This window comes from Meriones unguiculatus, chromosome 2 (assembly GCF_030254825.1).
Source record: "Meriones unguiculatus strain TT.TT164.6M chromosome 2, Bangor_MerUng_6.1, whole genome shotgun sequence".
Lineage (NCBI taxonomy): Eukaryota > Metazoa > Chordata > Mammalia > Rodentia > Muridae > Meriones > Meriones unguiculatus.
In genome coordinates this window covers 19496481-19521099 of record NC_083350.1, presented here as the reverse complement: position 1 = coordinate 19521099, position 24619 = coordinate 19496481, and the positions used below count along the sequence as shown (strand labels likewise).

General features: G+C 43.8%; 1 protein-coding gene across 11 annotated transcripts in view; it reads left to right on the top strand.

The window, feature by feature from the left end:
- Nucleotides 1–259: 259 nt before the first annotated feature.
- Nucleotides 260–24619, top strand: part of Ccdc68 (coiled-coil domain containing 68) — a 44894-nt gene continuing 20534 nt past the window's right edge. The window contains exons 1-7 of one of the 11 annotated variants that reach the window (XM_060377088.1): nt 260–408; nt 15021–15165; nt 16622–16746; nt 17893–17982; nt 20885–21019; nt 22251–22376; nt 22793–22921. In XM_060377088.1, the coding sequence (XP_060233071.1) occupies nt 16630–16746; nt 17893–17982; nt 20885–21019; nt 22251–22376; nt 22793–22921 (597 nt within the window). In that variant the 5' untranslated portion in view covers nt 260–408; nt 15021–15165; nt 16622–16629. Of the gene's footprint in view, nt 836–15020; nt 15166–16617; nt 16747–17892; nt 17983–20884; nt 21020–22250; nt 22377–22792; nt 22922–24619 lie in introns of all 11 variants that reach the window. The other 10 variants (XM_060377086.1, XM_060377085.1, XM_060377087.1 and 7 more) reach the window with 10 other exon arrangements.

Sequence of the window (24619 nt, the reverse complement as noted above, 5' to 3'; positions counted from 1 at the left end):
AGGAAGGGAGAGAAAAGGAAGAGGGAAAGAAGAGGATGAGGAAAGGAAGAGGGAGAGAGAAAGGGAGGAAGGGAAGGAGAGAGAGAGAGAAGTTTGTGGACTTGGGGTGCAAACAGAACACCCTCAGGAGGGCCTGTCCTCAGGAGGGCCTGTCCTCAGTTAGTCCTCTCTCCTGGGACAGGCGCCTTAGGGCGAAGTCCGGTCTTTACAGCAGTGGCGCAAGCAGCCCAGGCATTGAAGAGCCTAGGCTCCTCCCAGGGCCCGCCTCGCACCGGACTCTGCCTTCAGTGTGCCCCGCCTAAGAGCCTTCAGTCGCTAAACTGCACCAGTTGGGGACCTGACCCAGGGCTCACTGCTTGATCGCCCGGAGCTGCAGCCGGCGGGGCCCTCCGCCGAGCGCCCCCCAAGGTAGGCGAGCCCTGGATGGCTGTGTGTGGCCCGCACTTGAGGCCCGCCAGGTGAGGGGACGCCAGGTGACCTTGGAGCGGGTCACCACCCAGCGAAGCTTTGCACCCTGGGAAGTTTCCTGGAAACGAGGGAAGAGATCTTGGGAGAGGTGAAGAGGGTGTTTCTTTGAACCTCTCTTCTGGGTTCGGATTCCCTGATCCACAAGTTTCGAGAAAGAGAGAAAGTTGCCTTTCCGCTTCAATGGAATCGACCCCAGTGCACACACACAGGCTTGCTTATTTAGGCTGTCACTGTCGTCTGGTCCCTTAACCAGAAGTCCGGAGTCTTCTGTCCGCTTGTGTGAGTGGGCCCTGGAGAAAAGTAACTCGGAAAACGCTGCCATCTCCCTGGAGGGGCGTCTCTGCTTCCGCGATTTTTGGCAGCAAAGGTGAGCGAGGGTGTTCGCTGTTCCGTAGCTGCAAGAACAGTAAGGGAACAGCTCACCACTGGTCAGTCTCCTACTCTTCATTTGGATTGTAGAGGGGCCCGGGGCAGCTTTGCCAGCGACCAGTACTTCCGCAGGAGCAACTGGGGTGTGAGGGTGGATCGTCATGGTTATGAATTTTCAGCCTCTTTCAGAAGGAAAAAAAGTGAACATAAACTTGAGAACAGAAAACTTGCCTCCAGACCAGGGCAAAACTGAGGGCTCTCCATCACATCACAGTTATTTTATTCGAAGGATGGAGCCGTCCCCTGACCCCGCCCCCTTCCTTTTGTGCTATATAAAGGTTAGTAAGAAGAGATGAAGCTTAGGAATGACAAACAGGAAGTTTAGGAATGGCTAAAGGTGACCTAGCCTCCCGATTTTACCAGACGCCATTAAATATTTAGCTCTACCTAAGACTGGTTTTCCAGAAACTTGAGCTGGGCCTGAGTGTCAGGTGCTTGCGCACAATTGGTGCTGTTGTTCAGTTGTTGCAAGTGCCCTCCCCCTGTCTCCCCACCTCCCTGCAGAGGGAGTGGGAGGGGGATGAGAGAGGAGGGAGACAAAGAATTTGTGTTTCAGGCAGGGAAGAGCACTGTATGATCGTTCTATTCCAGAAATAATGAAGAGAAGCTTCATGTCCTAGGACCTAGGCAGACTAGTTAAGATTCTTTTTAAATTGTATTTTTATTTAAATGTGTTTTTAAAAATTTATTCACTTTACATCTGGATCGTAGCCCCTTCCCTCTTCTCCCAATCCCACCCTCCCTTTCTCCTTCTTACTCCCATCCCCCCCCCAAGTCCTCAGAAAGGGGGAGTCCTCTTCCCCTACCAAAAGACTCCAGCCTATAAAGTCTCATCAGGACTGCCTGTCCTCTTCCTTTGTGGCCTGGCAAGGCCGCCCAATCAGGAAGAAGTGATGGAAAGAGCAGGCAACAGAGTCCATGTCAGAGACAAACCCTGCTCCACTTACTAGGAAACCCACACGAAGACTGAGCTCCTATGGGCTGCAGATTCTTAATTTGTTCTTTTCAAAATAGTCTGATTTTCTGTCCTAACCGAAAAGAGACTGAAAAAAGGACAGGCACTGTTCAGTAATTTACTAATAGGGACTACAACCTGAATAAATCCACATAATATCATTTTTTAGTTTGGCTGTTTCAAATATGCTCCAACAGTGGACTTGGGTTGCAATCCACATTTTTTTTTTTTTTGCCAAGATGCTTAAAGATATAAGCTAGAGTTGGCTGAGTCCTTAAAAAGTTTTACAAATAATTGCTGATAAATAGAAGAGATTCTGAAGGGACTTGAAAAGTTTTTAAGGTTGTAGGTTCAAGTATTTTGAACTGAGACAGGTGCTGGATGACCAGTTAGACTCGGATGACCATTTAGTGATTGAAACATTTCATAAAGACAAAACAATGTTCTCAACAGCATGCAGATTCATTCTGGTTGTTGTTCCTGTTAAGCACCAACAGTGCCTGTCCTTGATTATTTTAATAAACTGTTCCAATACATTTACATTTTGCCAACTACAAAATCATGCCCTCTACATGGGCTTGGAAAACAATGTTGGTTTGGGATAGTGAATATGCAATCAGTTTTTGAAACTATTTTAAGCAGTTGTGAACTTGTGGACCAGATCCTTAGGTCAGTGTGTTTCATGTTGAAGGCACAAGAAGACACCTTCCTGTCTGGTTGTACGAGATTCCTTCAGGGCATCGTACAGTCGTGTATCAGGAAACACACCAGGGATAAGGGAGACATCTTTCTGCCAAGGTGTCCCTCACTTATAGCTAATTCTACAGCTTAGAGAAGAACTCCGTGTTATTTTGGCTAGTGCTGTTCTATTTCATGTAGACTGGGGGAAAACTTAGGACTTATGAATTCTAGGTTTAACATCGTTAAACTGGAACTGCTAGGACTAAAGGGTCAGATGTTAATTTCCTGAAGAATAGCTGAAGTTTAAGTGTGTTGCCCTGGGTGGCACTGATTTTGGAGGGAAAATATGAGCACAAATTTTAACTTTAAGTAAATCCTATCCAAGAATTATTTCTTTTCCTTTATATTAGAAAAACACAGAAACAATTATTGCAGTTCCCCACAGGGGGAAAATCAGTTATGTTCACGTTATTCTTGCTTTTATTGGAGGTGAAATCAAAATAGTCTAAAACACATCCAACTGTATAATTCAGCAAGTGTTTGTAAACCTGCCGAACGGCACAGTTGTCACCACAATCCAGTGTCCAGCCATGTCACCATCCCTAAACGTTTGTAGTTTCACTAGCCCTGTCTTCAGTCGCAGGGAAATGCTGACTCTTTAGATTTATCTTTTCTGAACACTTCAACCTAGTGGAATCAAACAAAGGATTAAGGACCAATCCTTAATATCTGGCTTATTTTACATAGAATAAAGGTTTTAGTTATAGCATGTATCTGTGGTTGGTTATATTTTATCCACTCCACTTGATGGGATTGTTTTAAATATTTTATTACACACACACCTACACACATATGTGCATACTTTTTTCCCTGTGTTGTGTATATGTGTTTGCATGTGTGGGTTCATGTGTGTGGAGGCCAGAGACTGACACAAGGTATTATTCTCTCCATCTTATATGTCAAGGCAGGATTTTTTTTTTCCCCACTGGAACCAGAGCTTGTTAAATCAGCTAGGCCAGTTCACTCCTAGCTGCAGGGACTCCGCCCTCTCTACCACCTGTGCACTGAAATTCCATGAGGTTCCCCTCTGCACAGCATACCATGGGTGTGAGGGGTTGATGGCTGGTCTGCACAGTCTGCAGCAGACACTTCATCCTTTGAGCCAAGTGTTTGGTTTCTTTGTTTATTGGTATGGGCATGCTCCACGATGCCTTGTTTTCTGCAGTGCTGAGGATCAACGGCAGGGCTTTGTGCATGCTGGGAAAGCACAGCCCTGACTTAGCTGCATCCCTAGCCCAGTTTCCATTATTAGCATTAAGAATTTATCATCACATTTCCTGTTAAACGGTAGGGTTTTCTGTGCTAAACTGTCTAGAAAATCCAGTAACAATGTTCCAATGTTGCAAAAGCAATGACTTTTGGGGATAACTGTTAAGAATCAGGAAACTGATTGCTTTCTAGGCCCTCATTTAACTTGTGTGTGCTGTGGCAATGGGCACCTTTGGAGGATGGTTATGCCTGATGACTAATGCTTAAAGAGTTTTCTGTATTTGAGCTGAAACTCTTATAAAGAGTCCATGGGTTCTGAGAACCTGCGAGAAGACAGTATCTCAATGAATGCCTTTCTGGTGCCACTCATCAAAGTTCTTGCTGTAGAAAACATGAACAGTAAGATAGCATGAGGTCTTTGTTTGGCAACTTGGAATGCAAGAGATTTTTGAAAAACACTCTACATTTGAGAACAAGATAACCGGAGTCAAGTAATATTATTTTCCATGTTGGATGTATTCTTACAGACAACTCTGTTTTTCTGTTTGAAATGTCAAAGGAGCTTCCTGAAGCTCCTGGGTGAGACCTGGACTGATCTCAGTAACGTCATCTGTCTTATTCACCTGTGCAAAGGTTTAGAAAGTTACAAAACAGAAGAAGTCCATATTGCCCACACCAGGCATCTGCTTCTCTCTGGTATCTTTCTATTATTATTTGGGTCGAGATAGGATGGTGTTTTGGAGAAGCCAGGCATCTTTATTGTACAGAAAGGAGCACAGATAGTAACAGAAAGAAAGGTCCTGGCTGCTCCAGGCCCTGAATAGATTTCAGAGTCATCAACTCAATAATCTGAATGTAAAGAGTCTTAAGGACAGCATGCAGAAGGGCCAGAAGCTTTGAGGACCTAAGGGGAGGTAAAGCTCCATGAGTCCACAGGAGGGAGGAAAGCAAAGGGTGCCACTGGGACCTGTGTAGACCCCTGAGAGTGGGGCGGGGGGAGAGGGCAGAGGCCACAGCAGGTGGTTTGCTACCAAGCTGAGGCTGAGACAGGGTGGCCAGGGCAGTGGTTGCTTGGTTCCCTGGCTAAAGTGGCCAGAGTGTTTCCAGGGAAAGCCAGTGGGACTTGGCAGCTGAGGCAAAGGGGTGTTGTGGTGAGAAGGGCAGTAGAAGAACAGTGTGATCCTCTGAAGATGAATTTCAAGAAGGAGGGGAGGCCACAGCAGGCACAGAGCTGGGGATGAGACTGGGGGATTGGATTATAGGAGAAGAGGGAGAGTGAAGATCATCTGGTTGCTTCCCCGGTCAGTGTGGCAGGTGGGCATCCAGGGAAAAATCAACGATTAACTTCCCTGATATTCTCAGAAGGCTTGCCTCCCCTCTGACATCACAGGGGAAGTTTCACCCATGGCTCTCTACGTATCAGCTGTTCATTCCACACCCTAGCCTAGCTACCTGCAGCACAGTGGCCTGCTTCGTGACTGACTTTTTTTTTTTTTCAATGCAGTTTATTCAGGAACCTTGAACAATCATCTGACCCTGGGGAAAGCCAGCCCACAGCTTAAATAGCCTCTGGGTAGCCAACCCTGGCGTGCCACGTGGGCAATACAGATAGGTCCACATACATGGAAGCAAGCCAGATCCTCAGCCTTAGCCAAATGTGGAGTTGTTTGTGACAGAGAGCACTCACCATCGGGAAGGTGGAGGTGGAAACCAACTCCATCTTTAAGGCGCGGCATTACGCAGCTCTTTACAGTTCCCCCTTTTTGTTTTAGACGCATCAGGCAAGAGTAGAGGTTTTTTATTTCCGTGTTTTGCGACATACACTTTCTTTTCATCAGTAGTGTCTGTGTGTGTTTTCATGTGTTACAGGTGTCAGTGTCAGTGTGTATGTGGGGCCCTATGCATGTTGTTTATGAGTGTGTAGAAACCAGACGACAACCTCAGACACCACTCCTCTGGTGCCGTCTGCCTTGCTTTTTGGGACAGTTTTTCATTGTGTTGGAACAATAGGCGAAGCTGCCTGACCAACAAGCCCCAGGGATCTTCCTGCTTTTCCTTCCCTAGTCTGGCACCACAGGTGTGTACCGCTATGGCTAGCTCCCGGGAGCTTGAACTCAGGTCAAGACAAGCATCATTCCCAGTAAATTTCCTCCTAGGCCAATGTGGCCAATGAATGCAACAAAGGAAAGCCAGTCCAGCCAACTGTTGCTTCTAGTTCTCAGAACCCACTAAAGATCTTTAAATTTTGACATCTTGGTTGTCCTTTTTCTTATGGTAAGGTGAAGATCACAGTCTTTCCACTGCAGAATTGGTAAGCTTTGGTGAGTGACCGCACCCATAGAAACCCCATCGTGTCGCAGGGGGAAACTATTGCCCGTGCTGCTTTCCCAGTCAGCCCTTCCTGCCCTGCCAGACCTAGGAAGACATGGATCTGTGAGCAGTCCATGAGGCTTTGGTTCTCCATTCTGACGACTTCTGACTCAGATCACTCGGCCCTGTCACCGTTAGGCTGGTGAGAGGACATTACCGCAGGGAAGAAGCACAGATCACAGATGTTTACCTTACAACCAGGTAGAAAAAGAGAGGAAGGTCCCGGGAGTCCTAAACTCTCCTTCCAGGGCTCCCCTACAGTGTCTAAAGACCACCTATAAGGCCCCACATTGTAAAGGCTCCATTGTCCCCCTGTGGCCTGATGAGGTCCACGACTTCACCTTAAGGACCTTTAGGGAACACTCCAGATCCAGATTCTAGCAGTTCCATTGGGTCACTGGGTCATGTTCACCTGCTGGTGGACATCTGAATTGTGTGGGAGCTGTGAACATCTCCGCTCCAATTTGTAGAACAGACATTCTCATTTCATTAGTCATTTCATGACATTCTCATTAGTCATTCACTTGGGTGAATGACTAAGAGTAGGATTTCTGCACTGTACCATTTGTGTTCAGCTGTGCAGGACACTGCCAGACTGTTATCCAAAGCAGCAATGTGTTTTGCATTCTCCTGTAGGACAGCCTGAGCTGTAAGACTAGGTAGTTAGCTCCCTCCTCCCGGGTCGCTCTTTTTTACAATGGAGTTACTGTTACAGCCAAATGCTTTAGGACGAATCTAGACAAGCTAGCAATATTTTGTAAATTCCTGAACTATTTCCTCCTAAAATCTTCCCTAGAATCAAGAAATTTTCTAAGAGAGGAGAGTGGGAATGCTATGAATGTCTGTGGTCCAGCACTCGCATCTCTTCATGGTATAGTTTCTTCCCTGAAAAAAACAAAAACAAAAACAAAAACAACATAGTTTTTGGTTGGTATATTTGTCAGTTTTCCCTCCCTATTATAAATGTTTGAAATAAGCAACTTACAGGAAGAATGGTTAGTTCTGACTCTCGGTTTTTTTTTTTTTTTTTTTTAAGTTTCACAGTCTTTTGTTCCTGATGCTTTGAGGGTCTGTGGTAAGTTGAGGACAGAATAGGCTGCCTGGGTAAGGTATGGACAGAGAGCAAACACTGCCATACTCCAATGATGTCCAACATGGGAATGTTGTGAACATACATTTTATTATTTAATATTCACTTAATTTTCATCTGGTCAGATATTCTGTAAGTCCTTATACTTCACTGTTTCATTCAGTACTCACAAAACTTTGTAGAAGTACACATTTTCACCTGCATTTTTTTTTTTTTACTTGAAAAAAAACTAAGTACTTTGGAGTTTAAATAATTTTCTAAGACCTGGTAAGGAAGTGGAAGAAAATCTTGTAGACAGCTCATCTCTTGTTAGCCCTGAAGTCATGTAGCCCCTGTTGATGGGATGGATCTGCTTTGACCGAAGCATCTGGTAAGACTCCCGAGTCATTCACCTGGGAGCTCCAATCAGGAGCTCACTGTGTGCTGCTGAATGAGAGACTTCATTTCTGAACTACCTGACTGGAAGAAGAGAGACTTTGAAGTCTTTCAGAATGTGGCAGATGGCCAGAGAGAAAGCTGGAAAGGGAGAGGGAGCCAGCAGGATCATGGGGGGAGGCAGTGGACTGGTCTGAATCTGGGGCTGTAATAAGCTAGCTGTTATTGGTTAGTGTTATTGAGCCTTCTTTATTCATTTGTTAGACATTCGTTATAACACTGGCCTTTCAGAGAATATTTGAGAAATGTCGTAGGGGGCGTGGTGTCCTGGCGTATTGTAAAGTTCAGCACACCCTGGTTGCTTCTTCTTCTTCAATGGGAAGCAATCGTTTTGAGAGAGTTTCCTTCATGGACACAGTGAAATATGATCTTCCCACTTCTGTCCAACACGCACACCCCAACTTCATGTCTTCTTTTTTGTAAATCTCAGTAACCATTATGTCCAATTAGTGCTACTCATGTGTATAAGAATATGGCTCTATTCCATATTGGAGCATAGAAAACATACTAGTGCAATGCCCTTAACAAAGACTGGTTCTCCCGCTCTGAGAAGCTAACAGCTGCCAGTACCTCCTCAGTCAGATATGTGGCCTGGAGATCACCAACCCCACCTACATCTGGACTTTGGCGGCTTGATCCTGTGCAGGTAACAACAGCCGCTGGGAACTGATGAATGTGATAGATGTGTCAGGTCCAGAAGACACCATTTCACGACACTCATCCCCATCACCTGTTCAGTGTCCTATTCCCAGAACTTTGACTAAGTATGAATATATGGGCCACTGCCCACTGCAGAAAAAAGCTTCTTTGCTTTAGGCTAAGAGCAGCCTGGGTCTATGGGTATAAGCATAACACATAGAGGACAATTTGATAACAAGATCATTTAGCAAAATAACAAGAACAAGTTTTACCCCAGGCCCTAAGATTATCCTAGTGATGAGCTTTCGACTCGGATTGCAGCACAGGGCATGAAATCCCATCCTGTGGAGCAGGCCTCAGAAAGCAGTGAGTCACCCCAGGACAGTTGTGCCACTCTTACACCAGTGAGCTCATCCACCATCTTAGCCTGGATGCAGGACCCAGCTCTGAGTGAGAGCATTGCTTTCCTTCTCTTCCTGCAGCCTACATAGCACCTTTCAGCTTGATGAAAACTGGCCAAGAGAAAAGAAGTTTCCTGGTTGGTTTAAGATCAATTTCTCTGTGTTCAGAATTTGAGTGTGTGGTGTGTCCAGCAATAGGGCCTTCCCTTGTAGTTGTGGGGTGAGGGTTTACAAAGGGCAATGGCAATTGACAATAGCCTGTCTTGTTTTGCAGACCCCTGGAGCTTTCTTGACCAATACCAGTGCTGATTCCAATTCAGACTCTTCATTTTTAAAGTTGAACTTTCAAATTAGTTTCTTAACCACTGGATTTTTCATAAGGCTCCTTTATACAGTCTTAGATTTAGTTAACTCACTTTCCACTCCCCCCTTTCCTCCATTCCCTAGCTTCTACTCTTGCTTAATCCTTTAACTGTTAATATTCCCCTCTCTTATTTCATTTCACATCTCTTCTCCTATCCCTTCAATTCTTATTTCTAGCTTGGGTTTTGAGATAATAGCTTTTATGTTGCTTTTCTTACCAACTTCCTTCAGGGAAGCCCTCCCTTCCCTGCTTTTCCCTGTATTAAATATTAAAAAATAATAATCCAATTAGAAACGGGCTGTGGAACTGAACAAAAAATGTTCTCAAGAGAAGAAGTGCAAATGTCAAGGAAACACCTAAAGAGTTCTCTGTCTCCTTAGCCATCAAGGAAAGGAAAAGGAAAGCTGCTGTAGAGTTCTTCCTCCCTCCAGTCAGCATGGCCACTACAGGAGGACAAATGCCATCAAGTGCTGGTGTAGCTGTGAGAAAGGGAAACCCGTTCAGTGTTGGTGGGATGATAAACCAGTGCAGCCCCTTTGGAGACAAGTCTGGAGCTATTTCAATACCAAGAAATAGCGCTTCCATGTGAGCTAGTAATGCCTCTCCTGGGCTTATACCTAGCAGACTCTGTAACCTACGAGAGAGACCCTTGAATTGTGCTCATCGCTGCCGTATTCACAACAGGTGGGAAATGGAATCAACTAGTGTTTCACCACCACCAGATGAACGGGTCAAAAAGTGGCTTATACATAAATACAATATTACTTAGCTCTAAGGAAAAATGGAATTTGCCAGTTAGTGGCTGGAAATGCTATTTTGATAAGGCTAGAAAGACAAAGGTTCAACGTTTTCTCTAATAGGTGGATTCTAGCATCAAATCTTTTGCTTTGGGTGTTTAACCAAGAGCCCAAAAGGAGGCCAGGAAACTAGAAAGGGAACTTCTGTGAGAAAAGGCAGTAAATTAAGGGAGGGAGGATAGTAGATTACTGGGGGCTGAAAGGCTTAAGCTGGCAGGGTTTTAAATATGATGGCAAGCAATTCCTACAATAAATATATATATAATATAGTTTATTGTACTTGTGTTAATAGCTAATCTTTCTCCCAAAGAAATATCTTACATTTTATATCTAATAATTTTCTCTGGATATTCTCTAGAAATTTCTGTTTATTATGCATAATGCAAACTTGTATGTGTATACATGAGTAAACAAACAATTAACGCTTGCTGAGAATATCATAGAGAATTGCTTGAAAGCAGAGCCTGGGGGTCTCTGATCCATGCATGCCTTGGGTGGGCTGTACTTCATTTTCAGGTAAACCCTGTCACCTGAGGCTTGCAGCCAGTCACTGGATGTCACCGCTGTGCTGTGTCATGTCGCAGAACAAGTGTGACACTTAGAATGGGAGGCATGCACAAATTCTTCAATGCTTGGGGATGTGCTGCCCCGCTCCCACAACCTGCGCCTCCTGCAGGACGTTTCTTTCAGTTTAGCTGACATCTAGGCACATGCATAGCCTAGTGATCGAAACCAAACAATATTGTTAGCCCAGAGCCAAAGATCTGAAACCTGAAAACTCAAAAAATGTGGCAAAACGGGTCTGGGCTCCTGCTTGCAGGATGCTGATGCTGGATGGCTTTGCAGATAAGAACCTGCTGTAAGGCTCTGGAACCACCCCCCAGAAGTGGTAGGGAAGTTCAAAAGGTAGACTTGGAAGGCGGGAGGTCCCTGTACAGCTAATTCTGCAAGATTAGGACTGGGCAAGTGCAGGTGAGGTCCCCCAGGGGCGACTGTGGCCTCCATTACAGGGCTTCCTGCATCAGAAAACAAGCCAGTACTCGGCCTCAGGCTCCTCCCTGTGGTGGATTTGTGAAGGAATTTTCTTTCAAGTTTCAAGCAAAATGCAGATGCAGACTCCGTCGATCTGGAGGCTGTCATATTCTGGGTGGCCAGTGTCAGCCCCACGCACTGTGCTATCTGCCGTGCTGCTCTCAGAACCAGCTCTAGCAAATCCCGCTTTGCCCCTTCTGCCCCACCGCCTGGAATCCTCTCCTCTCAGTAGCCACCGGCTTTTCCTCCATTCCAGACCTCTCTCCAGTGGGACCTCCTTGGTTGGCTTCCACATGTTTACTCCAAGCAGAACTTCCTTTCGTCAGGCTCCTCTTATCTGCTTTATCCTTTATACTGCCCTCCCACAGGTGTTTACTCCTCTCTGCCTGCGTTCCTGAACTCAAAGTCCTGTGTAGCAGTCTTTAGGGGCGGACCTGTAGACACAGCTGCTCTCCCAGCACTGTTTAGGAGCTATCTCCAGCAAGAAGGATGAAATGTGAAATGATGGAAGGCAAGGGAAGGAAACGTTTTTCTCAATGCTTCTTGGCTGTAAATAGCTCTGCATTATAGTCCTTGAGCAGCTCAAATCTGAAGCCACCAGCTGGGTGGTTTAAACAGACATTCCCAATCTTGTGCTTCTGAAGTTTGGAAGTCTGAGATCCAGGTGTCTGCAGGTTAGACCTATTTGAGAGCATGGAAGAGAGTGTGTTGCATTTCCCCCCTCTAGGATCCTAGACATTTGAGGCAAATCTTTGGTATCCTTTGGCTGGTAGAAGCATCACTCACGTGTTCCTTCATCTACCCATCAGTCCATCTGTCTTCCTCTTCATATATCCTTGTTCTTATGAGCCCATCTATCTCCAAGCCTACTTACACTGTAAGACCTGGGGTCTCACAGCTCAGGAGTTCAAGATTGCGCCTTTCCCAGAAACTCCCCCAGACCAAGACTCGTTGCAAAAGCAAGAGGTTTATTAACCATTGCACAATGGGGTCACCCCTGCCGGTCAGCAAAGAGTGGCACTGGGAGACAAAGGCCCTTAGGTTTTTAAAAGAAAAATTGCAGGAGATTTGAAGTTGCAGTCTTGGCAATTTAGGATTGGATGAGGAAGCTATAAAGTAAGATAATTGGTTAGTCTTAGGTGCTCAAGCTTGGCCAGTCCTGCCAAGTGTGGATGCAGCTGCAATTGAAGGTGGGGGTGGTTAGCTCATCCTTGAAGATTAGGGGCTACAGACTTTTGGCTGGAGGTCAAAAGCTACTCAGAAGAAGTCTAGGTTCGTTGCTAAGAAACGCTATCTCAAAGACAAGGGTCTGGTCCTTCTTTTGCTGAGTGAAGGTCATTGCTTGCTTGCCTTTTTTTATATCTGTCCTCACAGATAGGGTCACATTCCTTCACTCTCTGGAAAGGTACTAAGAGACTTTAGCTTAACCTGGACCTAAAACTCAAAACTATTGGCTTTAGAAGACATATAGGTTACAAAGTTAGCCTAACCCTTTCAACACGTAAAGATATCTACAACTAGAGTAAAGATGATGCTACGACTGTGTCATGGCACATGTGTTACTACACTAACTATATATACATTTACCCTATTTCAAAGAAAGTCGTGCCTTGACGCTGGGCTCTAGAACTTCAGCCTGTAAATTTGGAGGGAATCAAAGATCTATCCATATCAAAGCCTTAGATGAACCTATTTAGTATTCCTTCAGCTCTTCTCGGGTTCTTGAGCAGTGAAATGGATCTAATTACATCATTCTAGTCCAGTAGTGTGCTGGCTTATCCCACAGGAAACAGTACACAACAATACATGTGTATTGCTGTGAAGACGGTAAGCTATTGGTAGCATCATCTTTTGGGTATGTTGACAAACTACTGATGCTCTAGCAACAAGAAATCACTACCATAAATTACGAGCGCCAAAATGCCACCAAACAAACTTCCTTTTAGCCCAGCTAAGAGTGCAGACTATTACAGACATTACCTGATTTCCCCACGATGGGAACAAAACCACTCAGACTGCTCTTCATCTTTAATTATGGATAATTGCCTCATATTTTATTTACTCACTTGACAAACAAGTGCAGATCATTTATTATGTATTATTGTATGAGCTAAGTGCGTGACAGATATTAACTCACAAATCACCCCCTGTTGATTTCTATTATTAATAATTAATACTACCTAAATTTTACCATAAGAGAAACTGAGGCCCTGAACGATGGGGGAGCAGCCACGGTGACTATATCCTGGGTGGTGGTGGTGGTGGTGGTGTATCTCTAGGGGCCATGAAGCTAAGAGAATTCCTTCTAAACTTTTGAGCTGCAGAACCTGTTCTAGTCACTGAAAGTTCTTGGGAAGAAGCTGTGTGGTAACACAAAGCATCTGCTTTGGCTCCCGATGAGGGGCCAATGCACTCTGCCCAGCACCACCTGCTGCTTTGTTTACCAGGCTTGCTATAGGAAATACCCCCTCTTGGCGGGATGCCGCGTGTAAGCCATCCTCAATCCACCCTAGCATAAAACAAATAAAGCCTTTCCTCACTTTAATTAACTGATTGTGTTTTATTTTGAAAAATTTATCTGTCTAATCTACTCCTGGCTGACATAAAATGCTAACATGGATTTTCCTCAGGATGATAATGCCATATGGCTGCTTGGACTTTGCTATGCCCCTTCTCTCCCTCCCCCACTCCTATCTGTGATTTCTTTATTCAACCCGGGGACTGTAGGCACAAAAGTTTTCAGAAGCAAAGAGAAGTGGAATTTCATTTCATATAGGCAGTGTTGGATGTAAAGCTTCCAGACCACAGGGATCTGACCTCTCCCCCTTGTTATAGATGGCTTGTCTTCTGAGGTCATTAAGAATATAAAACCAGAGGAGCAGTAACATTGATGTTTGCTGTCGTTTGGTCCAGAGTGCCTCCTGCAGTGAGCCATAAAAACAACTCAAGTTGCGTCTCTAGGGGGTTGTCCCCCTTATTTTACAGACATATAAGCTAAAGTTGTACATAACTAGTTACTAGTAACTAGTAAGCAGGGAAGAGAGAGAGTAATTGAGGATCACTTATCAGCATTAAGGTGAAGATCTGATTGTTATTAAGAATGGAAGGCAGAGAAGAAAATGTATTTTAAGATATAGGAATTAGCTCCAATGTGTCAGATTAGCAAAGACTAAGAAAGCAGGGCACTTTTTTCTAAAGTTTCATTTTTCAGCGAGAAAATGCATGCACATTGTGCACGCACATATGAAAAGGGAAAATGAAAGTACTTCAGTCCAGTGAGACTATGGAGCAGCTCATTGCAGTGGAGAAGAGAAATCAACCCAAGCCCAGAGATGGCCTTGCTTGCCACTGGTTGCCCACGGCCACAGTCCCTGTTCCCTGCAACACCATGACACAGAATTTTCTTTTTCTAGAAATAAATATTTTAGTTTTGCTTGCTGTGTACTGCTTCTGTGGTAAATGCTATGCTTCTGTGATATTGTAGGGCCAAAATATCAGGTAGCATACGCCAGCAAACGGCCACAGCTGAAACCTCACACATGGACACTGTTTTACTGTTGTGTTTCTGTGACCATAGACAACATAGGGGTGGGAGGGTCTATTTTGACTCGTTTCTGAGAGGTTTCACTGCCTCATGGTGGGAAGGTAAAAGAGCAGGAGCACACAAGATAGACTTGTGGCAAGATGGCAGCAGGTACCAGAAAGGGAGTTTGAAAAAGGGCCTTCAAAGGCGACATAGGCTAGCTGTTCCTCAGGACCCAAAACTTTCACAGTCACCCCAAAGCAGTACCACCAGCCAGAGGAACGGCTATGCCAAACATGAACCTGTGGTCATTTCGGATTGGAACTACATGTGTTTTCTGAATTCAGTGCTTACAAATTTCAACTTCACATGCATTTCACATTTCAAGAGATGACATACTTTCCAATCATTTGCAAACATTCGAAAGGATCAGAATACACTTAGGTTGTAGGCTGTGTAAACCGGGGGAAGCCAGATGGAAGGCGCAGAATGTAGCTTGCTGACCACCTCCTTTGAGTTTCTGAACACAGCGTTTACGGTCTCTCCGGGGTTTTGTTTTTCTTCGAGCATTCAGATGTTGTGGTGGAGCGGGCTCCTAATCCTGGAAGAGACTTCTGCGGCCCAGGAGGGAGAAGTACTTCCATGTTGTTCCACACCGTAGACCCACGAAGTTGAAGCTGCCAAATTGAGTTCGGCTGAAACAAAAAGAGAGGTTGCTGCCTTCTGAGAGGATTTGCAATAAAATGGAAAATTCTTGGCATGCCCTGTCAATTTCATTGAAGATTAAAGGATAAACAGAGGGCTTTGTGGCTTCCCCTGAGGCAATCTTCTTTCAGAGTGCTGTGGGCCAATATAAAAAATCCTCTCTGTCTTTTAGTAGCACGGGTCATTGCTGGATTTTAGGCATTTTGTTGTTTCTTTGTGGGGGAGACAGTCTGAATGGTGTGGAAATATCCTTGAGCTCGGGGAGGGGGGGCGCAAAACAGAGTTTGAGGTTTGCCGCTGTTAGTTTTTCTGTGACCTTGGGAAAGTTGACATCACTAAGGGATGCTAAACTTCCTAATCAGTAGACAAAGTTCAATAATTCTCTTCTCAGATTTTTACTGTAGCTTGTTTTCACCTGGTTAATTTCTCCTCAGTGTGACAAAGTGTCTGAGGCTCAACTTAGAGGATGGTAGACTTACCGCGACTTGTAGTTGTGGAAGGGTGGCTCTGTGGTGGGAGCCTGTTCCTCACTCAGAGCCTGGACCACGAGGTGGACTCTGGATCAAAAGCAGGGCTGGCTCCTTTCAGTGACCCATACAGCTGAGCCAGAGGTCATCTCCTGAAGGCTCCCTAACCTTCCAAATCAGCACCATCAGCTAAGCGTCAGGTGTCCGAACACACGAGAGAATGTCGTCGGTTCAAGCCACTTACTGTCTGCCAAACTTTTGAAAAAGACAAGAAAGTTATCTTTATCCCAACTCCATCTCTACTGTGTATTCCTCCACAGCAGGTCCAGTTGTCATCATTTTACCCATAAATATCTCAGCAAGTGCCACTAATAGACACGATTTTCTAAAATGATGTCTTAATTCTTTTAGGCTTAGTAACATAAAAGGTTGTCTCTCTTTCTCTTTCTGTGTGTGTGTTTGTGCGTATAGGCAGGATCTCATCCCGGAGCCCAGGCTGATCTGAAACTTACTTTGTTAAAGCTGTGAGACATTCATATTCTCTACCTTTGTGCATTTGGGTTTCTTCCATTGTTTTCCATTACAGAGCCCTTTAGTAAACAGCTTTTATAGCGTTCCTACACGACACACATACACAACCCAGTTTGGTTATAACTGTATTTCTAATTTCACCGGCGTCTATTAAACACTTACAGTCAGATATAACAGAAAACAAAGCAGGGGCCCTCTCTGGAGATTTTACAGTCTAAGATGCTACTAAACATTTGATGCTAAAACTTTAATCAGAGGGAAGGGGAGGAGGACCTCCCCTATCAGTGGACTGAGGGAGGGTCATGAGAGGAGAAGAGGGAGGAGGTGAGAGATTGGGAGGAGACAAGGAAGGGGGCTACAGCTGGGATACAAAATGAATAAATTGTAATAATAATAAAAACTTTGATTATGAGGAAACTCCTTTATGCTGTGTTGCTGAGCTAATTTATGTTTTCCTAAAGCCAGCATTCATCATGACAACTGTAACCGTGACCTCAGAAGTTCCCCCAAGAAGTAAAAGAGAAGACGACTCTGTCTTATATGGATCTACGTCAGCTTACATCACTGAAGAAACCGAGTACGTGAGAAAGGTATGAAGGCAGCAGGCATCATCTACGGGACATGGTCATTTTAGGATAAGCACCAGCGTGGACTGGTGGGCTCTGTTTCCTTACCCATGCGACTTATGGAAAGGAGGCATCCTTGCTTGGCTTAGGCCAGTGGACAGCTTAGATTTAAAAATGGTTAGTCAGTTTTCTTTAGAATATGAACCTGCGCCTATGTGTGAAGTAAAGTGATTTTCTCCGCTCAGTAAACTGAATAATGGCCAGGAGGGTTCTGAACACCTGTCAGCATTTAGCTTGCACCCGCCATCGCCATCCACTGCTGGGTTTCCTGCTGTTTTTTAACCTTCCCTGGTGGTTTCTTGAATGTGGAGGTTGTGCTCCCAATTAGGTGTTTATGTTGCCTGTTGATCCTTGCTCTCTTTCCTTGCCTCCTCTGAATGCACTTTCCAGCTAGCCAATGCCAGTGACTCCTCTACAAGAGCCTTCCTTAGAAATGTAACTTATGAGACTCCACTATGGAAAGAACTAACAAAAGATGTTTGCATCAACTGTCTATTACAATACATAGAAGAATTCCGACATTGATAGTTTGTAATTTGTTCATATCAGCTAATTAAATTATCTTGGACTGTCTTTGTAATTCCACAGGTCAGCAAGATGAAGCTCAAATTTCATGCATAAATTCATATGATCATGTCTTAGTGATTTTTTGTAGTAATTACTAATAGCAATTATTTTGTGGTAATTACTATGTAGTAATCATTTTGTAGTAATTACTATATAATAATTATTTTGTAGTGATTACTAAGTAGTAATTGTCTTATAGCAATTACTAAACACTAAATTAGTACTGAATTATAGAAGAGAGTGAACAAAATGCACAGTTTTAAGGTACTAATTACTAAATTATTTTACAGTATAACTAATTTAGTTTGCCATATTTTAGGCTTATCTGAAAAAAAAAGAGATATAAAAAAACCCAAACAGTTATTTTCATTAATCTAAACAATATAAACCTAAACATAATTTAGGTTAGAGGCTAATATTTAAATCTGACATCAGGATACATGTGTAAATAAGGCGCCCTGTAACTGGTATAAAGAAAGAAAAATGCATTTGTAATTAAATGCCTTGTAAACAAATTCACTAATTTTTTTCTTTCCCCTCCAGATTCGAACTACCCTGGAAAAGATCCGAAGTCACATGTTTACAGATGAACAAGGACATGGCAATGCCAGTCACAAACTGGATGTGGGGGTAGTAAGTGCATCAAGATCCATTACTTGCATTGTTTCAGAAAATTAACACGAAGCCATATAAATTTCTATTCAATCTACTTTGCCGGCTAATACTCTTTGAAGCCGAGTGATAAAATATTTCATGCATGTCTAACATCTAAAGATGTTAATGCCTCTATGTGTGACATCATCAGGGATATCATTACAAGGATCAGATCAGAATGAGCAGACCTTGCTGGAATATTGCAAACAGAACATAATTATGAACCATACAGCAAGATGTCAGATCAAGGAGACTACATGGCAGTGACACTTTTCAGTGATCAAGGTGTAAGCATGCAAGCCTACTATGGGGCACAGCAACTGACAGACAGTGAATACAGTGAGGACTTTGCTGATCAATAAGCTTAAGACCTTCCTCTGATTCCAATAGCATCTTTGTGTACTTAAGTTTGAGCAAATCTAGCTCATTGGAGCCACGTGCATCTCATTGGCATTACTGACTATAAACCATATTCACACACCACATAAGGAGGTAGAATATGCAATGGAAACATAGGCCCCTGTGTCACTCTCAGCTTCCAATCTAACACAGCTGGTGATAAAGACTTTCTTACGCTAAGTGCTCCAAAGCTGGGCAAAAAGGGGTTATGTAGGGGTATTGCAAAGAAGATAAGATTGATCATCTTACTCAGGGTCCTCCTTCTTGTTTAGCTTCCTTAGGTGCACAGATTTTAGTATGTTTATCCTACTTTATAGATCTATCAGTGGGTAGACATACAATTTAGATTTGAGGATCCTAATATGGATTGGAAGTTCAGGATTCGATATTCAGAACTGAGACATTATGGTTGGTAATGTTATGAAAGTGGAGATTAGTTTGACATTGAGCAGGAGGACAAGAGTGAAAGGGCTGCCTTGTTGACATAGCAAGACTTTACTCTCCAGAATAAATAATGAAATACTATAGTTTTGACAGTGGAGAGGATTATATAGCAAGTGAGTGTACATAGAAATGATAGCTGACCTAAAGGCATAATGATGAGCTTCCCAAAGCTTCTGTCTATGCAAGAATGAGAAGCATCCCAGAGGTTGAAATGGATGCTGGAGGATTAGGAAGAAGAGCAGTAGAGGATGGAGCTCATGAGGGTGGGTGGCAGAAGTAACTGTCCAGTGCTGCCCATGCAAACCGAGAACTGGCCAATGGCCACCGGAAACACTGAAGTGGAGTTTTGCTGACCTTGCTAGAAGTGTCTCTGTGTGAATGGAGAGGACATGCTGCTTCTGTGATGGAGGATCTTGCTACCATGTCAAGTGTGGGCTGCTGGCTTGGCAGCAGCAGCTCCATAGGGTTATTAGATTTGTACTGTTTAGGCCTCTACCCAGGCCTCCTGACTGATAGTCTGTAGCCTTTTCCCATCAGCTGACTCCTATGAGGACAATGATCTTATGTCTTCTATAACCGTCAACTATAGCCAGCAATCTACCTTCTGGAAGACTCTGTCAGTTATTCTGTAGTATATATCTATACTACTGTCAGGGAAGGTATGCACAAGGTCTGGACCACAAAAGAAAAGCCAAAGAGTTACGGTGTATGTGTTATGTGCTTGGTTTTTATTTCTGAACTATAGATAGTTTATTGTAGTGGAAAAAGTATAGGTTTGGCTGTTAAGCAATCTCAGACTCTAAATCTGGTCTCATGGTTATTTATATAGGTGTAACTTTAGCTCTAACTGTCAACTGGACACAGCCTAGAACCACCTGAGACAGGAAACTCAACTGAAGGATTGCCCTGACCAGATTTGTCTGTGTGAGGTTATCCTGGTTGTCAATCGAGGTAGAAAGACTCAGGTCATGGTGGGTTGAACCATTTCATGGGCAGGTGGCCCTGGGTTGTAGAAGCAAACTAGCTATGTTTGAATGAATGAGAATACAGTATTATTCCATAGTTCTAAAGTCCCACACCAGATCCTTCACTGATTTTCCTCAATGACGGACCTGGAAGTTTATGGGGGATAAATTCTTTCATCTCCCAAGTTGATTTTGATCAGAGTGACTTTTTTTTTCCACAGCAGCAAAAATCAAGCTAGAACACTTGAGTATATGATACTCTATAATTTTAACTTTTCTCACTTTTATAAAGAATATAATGATCTCTTATATTTTAAGCATCCAGGGAAAGAGGGTATATAACATGGAAGACATGACGTCATGCATCGTAGATGCTTAACAAAGAGAAGTTGTTATCAAAGCCACGGGGTATGTGGAGTTGCAAGGTAGTGTTTCTATCCACCATGAAATACAGTGAAGGAGCAGACAGTGCAGACGATGACCAAGAAGCTGTGTCGTGAGCTATTGTGCTGTTTGCATAAGCGTCGACTCTACTCCTCAGTTTCCACATCCATGAACTGGTGGGCTAAGCTGTTTTCTAGTTTCCTTTTCACCTCCATATGCCCATGACTCCACATGAGATGTCTGTTCCAGGGAGCATGGCTTTGCACGGGATCACATCGCTGTGGTGCTCTATTCTGATATCTGATTAGAAATTCAATATGAAGTGATTGCAAGGAAACACCATTAACACTGAATGTTATCAGGTCCAATTCTGTTTAACCAAAATCTATTTATAGGCATGACTTTAATTAATCCAGTCTCATGGTGGTTATTGCTTGTTATGTATTTAAATGAATTTAAAGCTGTAGGAAGTGTGAAAGGCATAAAAAGATGTATGAGACTATGTTTAAATTTGAGTGGACACAGAAGCTAGCTCGTTAATCTAGAACTAATCACTAGAAGTTGAGATTCAGAGAGTTGTTTATGCAGGCTTGAATCCTCTTTGACTTGTGTGGAGAATGATAATCATTACTGCCCATGTTCCTAGAGGAAAGGGATAGTCCATTAAATGCTTTGTGTGTTTATTTCAGCGCTCTGGAACAATTCAGAATGGATCTGATTCCACAGCAGACCCCACCAGTTTGGATTTGCTTCTGGAAAACATGAGAAGAAAAGACCAGCAGCTGCTAGAAATGAACAAAGAAAATGAAGTGTTGCAAATCAAGGTATGGCTACTAGGAGCTCAGAGTAGTTAGCCTGCATGGGTCTGTTCATACTGGGAAATGCCCACTCACACCCAGAAGCTATTCTGTGCAAGCCTGTGGCCAAAATGTTGGAAGGTCATACAAATGAACCGTACTGTTTTATTTTGAAGATGACTTTTAGTGTTGAAGAAATCTTCTGAAGGTCCTAGTTATGAAAAAGTGCCCGGTTCTGGCAGCTTCTGAAGTGCCGTCACACCTGCGGGTAACAGTACTGTGTGTACTTACACATTTATTAAGCGGGGAGCTCTCAGGCTAACTTGCTTTTTTTCCACAGTGCAATTTGAAAAGAGTTTGCATGCCTGTGAAATATCAGAGGTAGGGGATACCTTAGTCAGTGAGGTGCTTGCTCTACAGGCCTGAGAGCCTGAGTTAGAGAGAGAGTTATGGCTTGCAATCCCAGTGCTGGGGAGGCAGAGGCAGGAGGATTTCTGGGGCTGCTAACCAGACATCCCAGCCTGATCTGCTTCAGGACCTCCAAGAGACTCCATAGTAAGGAAAAAAGAGACAAGATAGTACCTGAGGAAAGACCGACGTTGACTTCTGACTTCCGTATGTGTATATGTGTATATATAAACTGTGCATCTTCACCCCCACATCTGTGCACATGGGAACACGCACTTATGTCCCCAAACCCAAATACTGGTTCTAGTCTTTATTATCAGATGCCTCAGTCATTGTCTAATTAATCTATTGTTGAGTGCTTTCTATTTCCCCTTTGGGGTTAATTTTATGTGCAGCCTCAAAAGGATTACCTTGTATGTAGACCTCCGCAGGCAGGCATGATCATTTCCTTTAGGTTATATCCTTGAAAAATTGATGCTTGAACCTCAGTGCTCTCAATTGCTCCCATCTTGTCCCATTTCTATTTCAGAGAGCTGCATTTGTTGGTTAGCTGTGAACACTGGTGATAAAAGGCTTGCCCCTAAGTGCACTGCCAGGGTGCCATCTACCTGTGCCAAGCACTCAGGTTTGGCTTGACCATGGCAGATGCCCACGTTCAGTGCCCTACTGGAGAGTTCATCATTTAACACTCTGCTCTTACTCAACACCATCAACTTCTTTCCCATAAAGTATCTGTAAGGATGCAAATCGTGATTAGGGACCGCTTTTAACTGACTGCACAACCGTTCCGCTTTCAGCTCTTTTTGTTGGAAATATTAAAACCTGCTGGGTGACTTTTTGTTTTTCGTAGCTGGAAGCTTCCAGAGAAGCAGGAGCAGCAACTTTGAGAAACGTGGCGCAGAGATTGTTTGAGAACTACCAAACACAATCCGAGGACCTGAAGAAAAAGCACGAGGACAGTAAACATTTGCTGCAGGTACTGTCCCCAGCCGCAGCTCAGGGACTGGAGAGCTCAGTTCCGCCTAGCCATAGGTGGCAGGCATATGTTAGGGGCTCATCCCTGACCCGAGCCATGGCAAGAAGGCTCACCTGCTGTTTTCAGAGGCAGAGACATAGCTCATTTTCTACTGCGCTGTTTCGAGCTGTTTTATATAGGCATGTGAACTATAGCGGAAGTCAGTTGAAGACCCCTCCCTAATGGGAACACATCCGTGCCTGATCTAGCTACATATCTAACAAGCAACCTTGGGGCACAGTGGGGGTAATTATCCTGCTTAAGACATTTTCTGATAGAAAGGAAACCACTTTTAACTGGATATACAAGATGTTATATTTTCTTCTAGGTAAAGGATAAAAACAAAATACTAGCAACTGTTTTCTTTCTGACCACAGATAAACAACCTTGAAAAGGAGCAGGCATTAAAGCAACAAGCTGAAAGCCTGAGTCAACTTTCAGGAAAACTCGAAGAAAAACACGTCCAAATCATAGGGCTGGAGAACCGTGTACAGAGGATGGAAAACGTAAGTCCCCGGAGAAGCAGAGGGGCTTCTTCCAGACCGTGTTGTAGAAAGGGAGTTAGAGTGACGAGTTGGAAGTCTTCCTTGGAGTGCGGGACTGTGGGGCGTGCCTCATAACTCTGCTTCTCCTCTTAGACACTTCCTACGACCCGCTCTGTAGTTACTGGCTGCCCGAGTCCTCCTTTTATGGGCTGGGAACGAGATAACGGGTTAGCTCACAGAGTGGCTGTTTGGAGCAACAGCACAGTGGATCCCTGTAATCTAGCACTTAGAAATTTTAGAATTGGGCTGTAATATACATTTTTTTTTAGCAGCCCACGACTACATGGGGCTTATACCAAACTGACTACAAAATGTGTGAGAGAAATGTAGCCATTTGGAACTCTCAAAAGGTCTATTTAGGGAAGAGCAGGGGGAAAAAAAACACTGAAAGTCTCCTGGAATAGATTCTAGCGGTTATCACTACAAATACCAATATAAATCACATAAATTTAGATTGTGCTTTTGAATTCAGAATTCAGATAAAATAAGGACATGATCTTTTTACTAGCAAAATAAGTGGGCATCCGAGAAACCAAAGTATGAGTAAATGAGAATACAGTCTCAGGCTTATTGTAAGTAATGTCCCATTCATCTCTCACTCATTCTATCTCTGGTCTGGCCCCAGGTCTACTCAGCCTTCAGGTGTTTGAGTTTTCCTGGGTTTTTGCCATTAGGGAAACTTCCACTTCCTGGGCATTACATTTCTGTACTGTGCAGGTTTCTGACCAAAGGGAATTTAATTAGTTTTAAAATATATCTCAAAAATGTAAAATTTGATGCCAGGAAGTAAGTATGACATGAGCACAAACATAATAGGACCTGATAGTGATAACAGCATTCACCCACATCACTGTTAGGCCATGGGTCACTGTTGTCTTTCCCAGAACCACTAACTCATCCTTGGCAGTCTGTTTACCCCGGCATGCCAGTTTATAATTTTTTGGAAAAACTTCAGTGTTTGTTGAGTGTACGATAGTGTTAGAATATCTTATCTGGCAGTAAATAATTTGAAGGACTAAGACGGCACAGCACATGTTTGCACTAAGGGAGGAAAGACAATTCTGTAAAGCAAATAGAATTACCTAACCAAATAACTGATTAAACAAGTGGAAATGGGAGATTAGATGAGATCTCCATCAGTAAAACACAGAGTCAGGCTAACGGCCACCTTTGGGTGCATGAAACTTCACGAAAGAACAGTGGAGGGGAACTCCCTCTCCTGGCAACTCCTGAAGTTCTGGGCTTGACCCAGCTCTGTCAGACTCCTGCGAGTGTCGAGTGCTGTTACTTCAAGGTCTCTGAGCACATGTGCTGCCCACAGTTGGGCACAGGAGATGCAGTAACACTTGAGAAACAGCTGGAGATAATCACTCTTCATGGGGATTACAGTGTATATAACTAGATTGTTCTGAGTGTAAGGAACTTTGTGGGTTTCCTGTTTTGTTTTGTTTTTTGTTTTAATTTTCCTAACAGTCTTTTGGAAAAGCTGTCAGTCCACTTGAGGTAGGACAGTGTATCTAAGAACATTGATCCTGGCCAATAATTGTGATTCTCGCTCAGAGCTCCGTGACACCGTAAGTAGATAGGAGGCCATGCTCAAGCAAGGCCATGAGACGAACTTCCAGATTCTCTATTCAGGGGCATCTACCGTGGGGGCTG